At 41.0% G+C, this 2,500-nt stretch overlaps 1 protein-coding gene across 1 annotated transcript in view; it reads right to left on the bottom strand.

The window, feature by feature from the left end:
- The window catches only part of LOC138012555 (uncharacterized), an 888-nt gene extending 279 nt beyond the window's left edge, over window positions 1-609 (bottom strand). The window contains exon 1 of the mRNA XM_068859360.1: window positions 1-609. This exon is cut by the window's left edge and continues 279 nt beyond it. Coding sequence (XP_068715461.1) covers window positions 1-609 — 609 coding nt within the window.
- Window positions 610-2,500: the final 1,891 nt, after the last annotated feature.

The raw sequence follows: 2,500 nt of genomic DNA, 5'->3' as shown, positions 1-2,500 counted from the left end.
TGAGTAGATGACAGTTCCAGGTTGGATATGTGTAGTGATGAGACGATGAACAAGGGTCTCTCTAGTTCGGTCGGGAACGCGGAAAAGCAGCACCTTCTGCGATCCTCGCTCCACCACGCCAAATACCCACGGACCTTCCGATACTCTCCCTCTCTTATACTTTCTCTTGGCACCAAACTTCGACTCGTCTATTTCCACGGTCTTCCCTAATCCCCCAAGCTTAATTCCGGCATTCAGGACTTTGTTGGAACAGATTGTTCTTAGCTCACCCACCGCACGGACCACAGTAGGCTTTGAAAGGCTCGTAAGTCGCGCGATTTTGCTTCCCGAAATCTGCATAGCCCAGAGGAACATCAGATGCAGCCAGGAACTTAACGTGATATTAGATCCCTCGAAGAAGGATCCCGACCTTATTGAAAGCCACGTTCGACATCGCTTATTTGTACAGCGCCACATGTATCCGTCTTTTACCCGTGTTGTCTCTGTAAGTTTCATCTTAGAACCACACCGCGAACACTGCTGACAGCTCGCTAAAATCTTTTGACTCACGCAGAAATTAAAAAGATTCTGAAAATTTCCCAGTATAACTAAAAGATCACGGAACTCCATGTCGTATAAAGTCGTGATCAAAATGCTAGAGAATAATGAACTTAGGATCAAGAGATTTCATTAGGATCGAACTTTCGTTAATTGAACCAATCACCGTTGCTTAAAAACAGCGAATCACAACGCTTCTTATTAAACCAATCAAAGTTAGGATCGAATTAAACCAATCGCAACGCTTCTTATTGAACAAATGAAAAGAAAGGAACATGTTATTTAATGTGACAACTCAATGTAGTTGATACCATTAGCATCTATTTGCAACTGTCAATACTCAATCATGTCTCAATCAATCAATACTCAATCATTTCTCAACGTCTAACTAATTGCATTATGTTGTTCCCTTGTGCTCAAATATATTCTTGCCGCTTAATGATACTTCAAAGTCCTGCTTCCTTGCCGCATAATGATACTTCAAAGTCCCGCATGTCCAAATTCGCACCCTCTTAGAAGCCCTGTAATAATATATATAAATAGCTGATGATGACGAAGTCTCGGGCAACGAGTGAAAACTGGGTTCTAATAACACTTGTCGTAACGGGAACTGGGTTCTAATATCACGAAATACAATATGGTAGTGAAAGTTTTCCGTGGAAGACAGTTCCGTTCAGTTTGAAAAAGGAACGTTTAGGTTTTCAACAGTTCAATAAGGTCCAAATTAGTCACCGACACGCCACCGACACACCACCAACGCACCACCGACGCACCACCGACGCATCTTATATGTTATAAGTTTAAACAGCGGCCAACGCGTCGGCCGACGCGTTGGTGGGATCGGATTCTTAAATTTGACCTAATTTCGCTTGTTGTACGCGAAATTTCGTAGTGTGGTTTGTAAACATCGATCAGCTATTCAGTTTCGTAAACAACTGCAGTTACTTTGACAGCACTTTGATGATCAGTACATGTATTTTGGAAATAGTTCAGTAGTTGTGTCCGTTTCAATTCTCTACAAAATTCGCCCTTTGTATTGTGTTTTTATTCATCTTTCTCGGCAGAGAAGACTCGACAAAACATATGCAATTTCAATCCTTTGGTTGTGAGGACAAACTGTTGTCAACAATGCAAAGCCTGTAAATATAGAAGAGCCGGCGAGTGTTATCTTGTAGCGTCACAGCGGCAAAAATGGTTCCCGGGTCTACATTTGTATTACACAAGAAGTGTTTATTGACATGATCTCTTATACATATGAAGAGCTTACTTACCAATTTTCAGGATAACTTTTAACCTTTTGGCAGGCACCGGCAAGTGACCGCAGTGAAAAAAACATCAATGATCCCATTTCCATTCGATGAGAAACTTTGAATTCAGCGGTAAAAGACTTTTACATACATGTAGCAGCTTCTTTGTTATTATTTTTTTGACCAGGGAAGAGGACTGTGCGATGCCTTTCGACTTTCATTCGACACATGTGCGAGTTGTCAAGTTTTTGTCACGACAGCAACAGGCCAGAGTGTATTAAAACGAGCTGTGATCTGGTATGCCTTGGGACTCCAATTTTCGCTCGAAATTTCGGAACGAATTGTCGGTCAAAGCGAATTTTCGCTCGAAATTTCGGAACGACTTGTCGGTCAAAGCGAATTTTCGCTCAAAAATTCGCGTCAACTACAACAATAGGCAATGCGAAAATTCGGCGAATTTTCTGCGAACTTTCGCGCAGGACAAAAATTCGCCATTTTTCGTCGAAAAGCCCCGAAATTCGCGCATTTCGTCGAATTACGTTCTCATTACTTTTTCACAATACTGTAGCAACTGTAAATACATTGTCACAGGTTGTACATATTACATTACAAAAAGTTGAAAGCAACATTTTTTTCTTTAATTTAATTGGACATGACTAGCTTATCTCACTGGAAATAATGTGCAAGTTACATCAAATAAACAACACTGCTTACAA

This window comes from Montipora foliosa, chromosome 1 (genome assembly GCF_036669935.1).
Source record: "Montipora foliosa isolate CH-2021 chromosome 1, ASM3666993v2, whole genome shotgun sequence".
In the NCBI taxonomy this organism is placed as follows: Eukaryota; Metazoa; Cnidaria; class Anthozoa; order Scleractinia; family Acroporidae; genus Montipora; species Montipora foliosa.
Note: the sequence above shows the minus strand (reverse complement) of the source record. Positions and strands in the feature narration are given on the sequence as shown.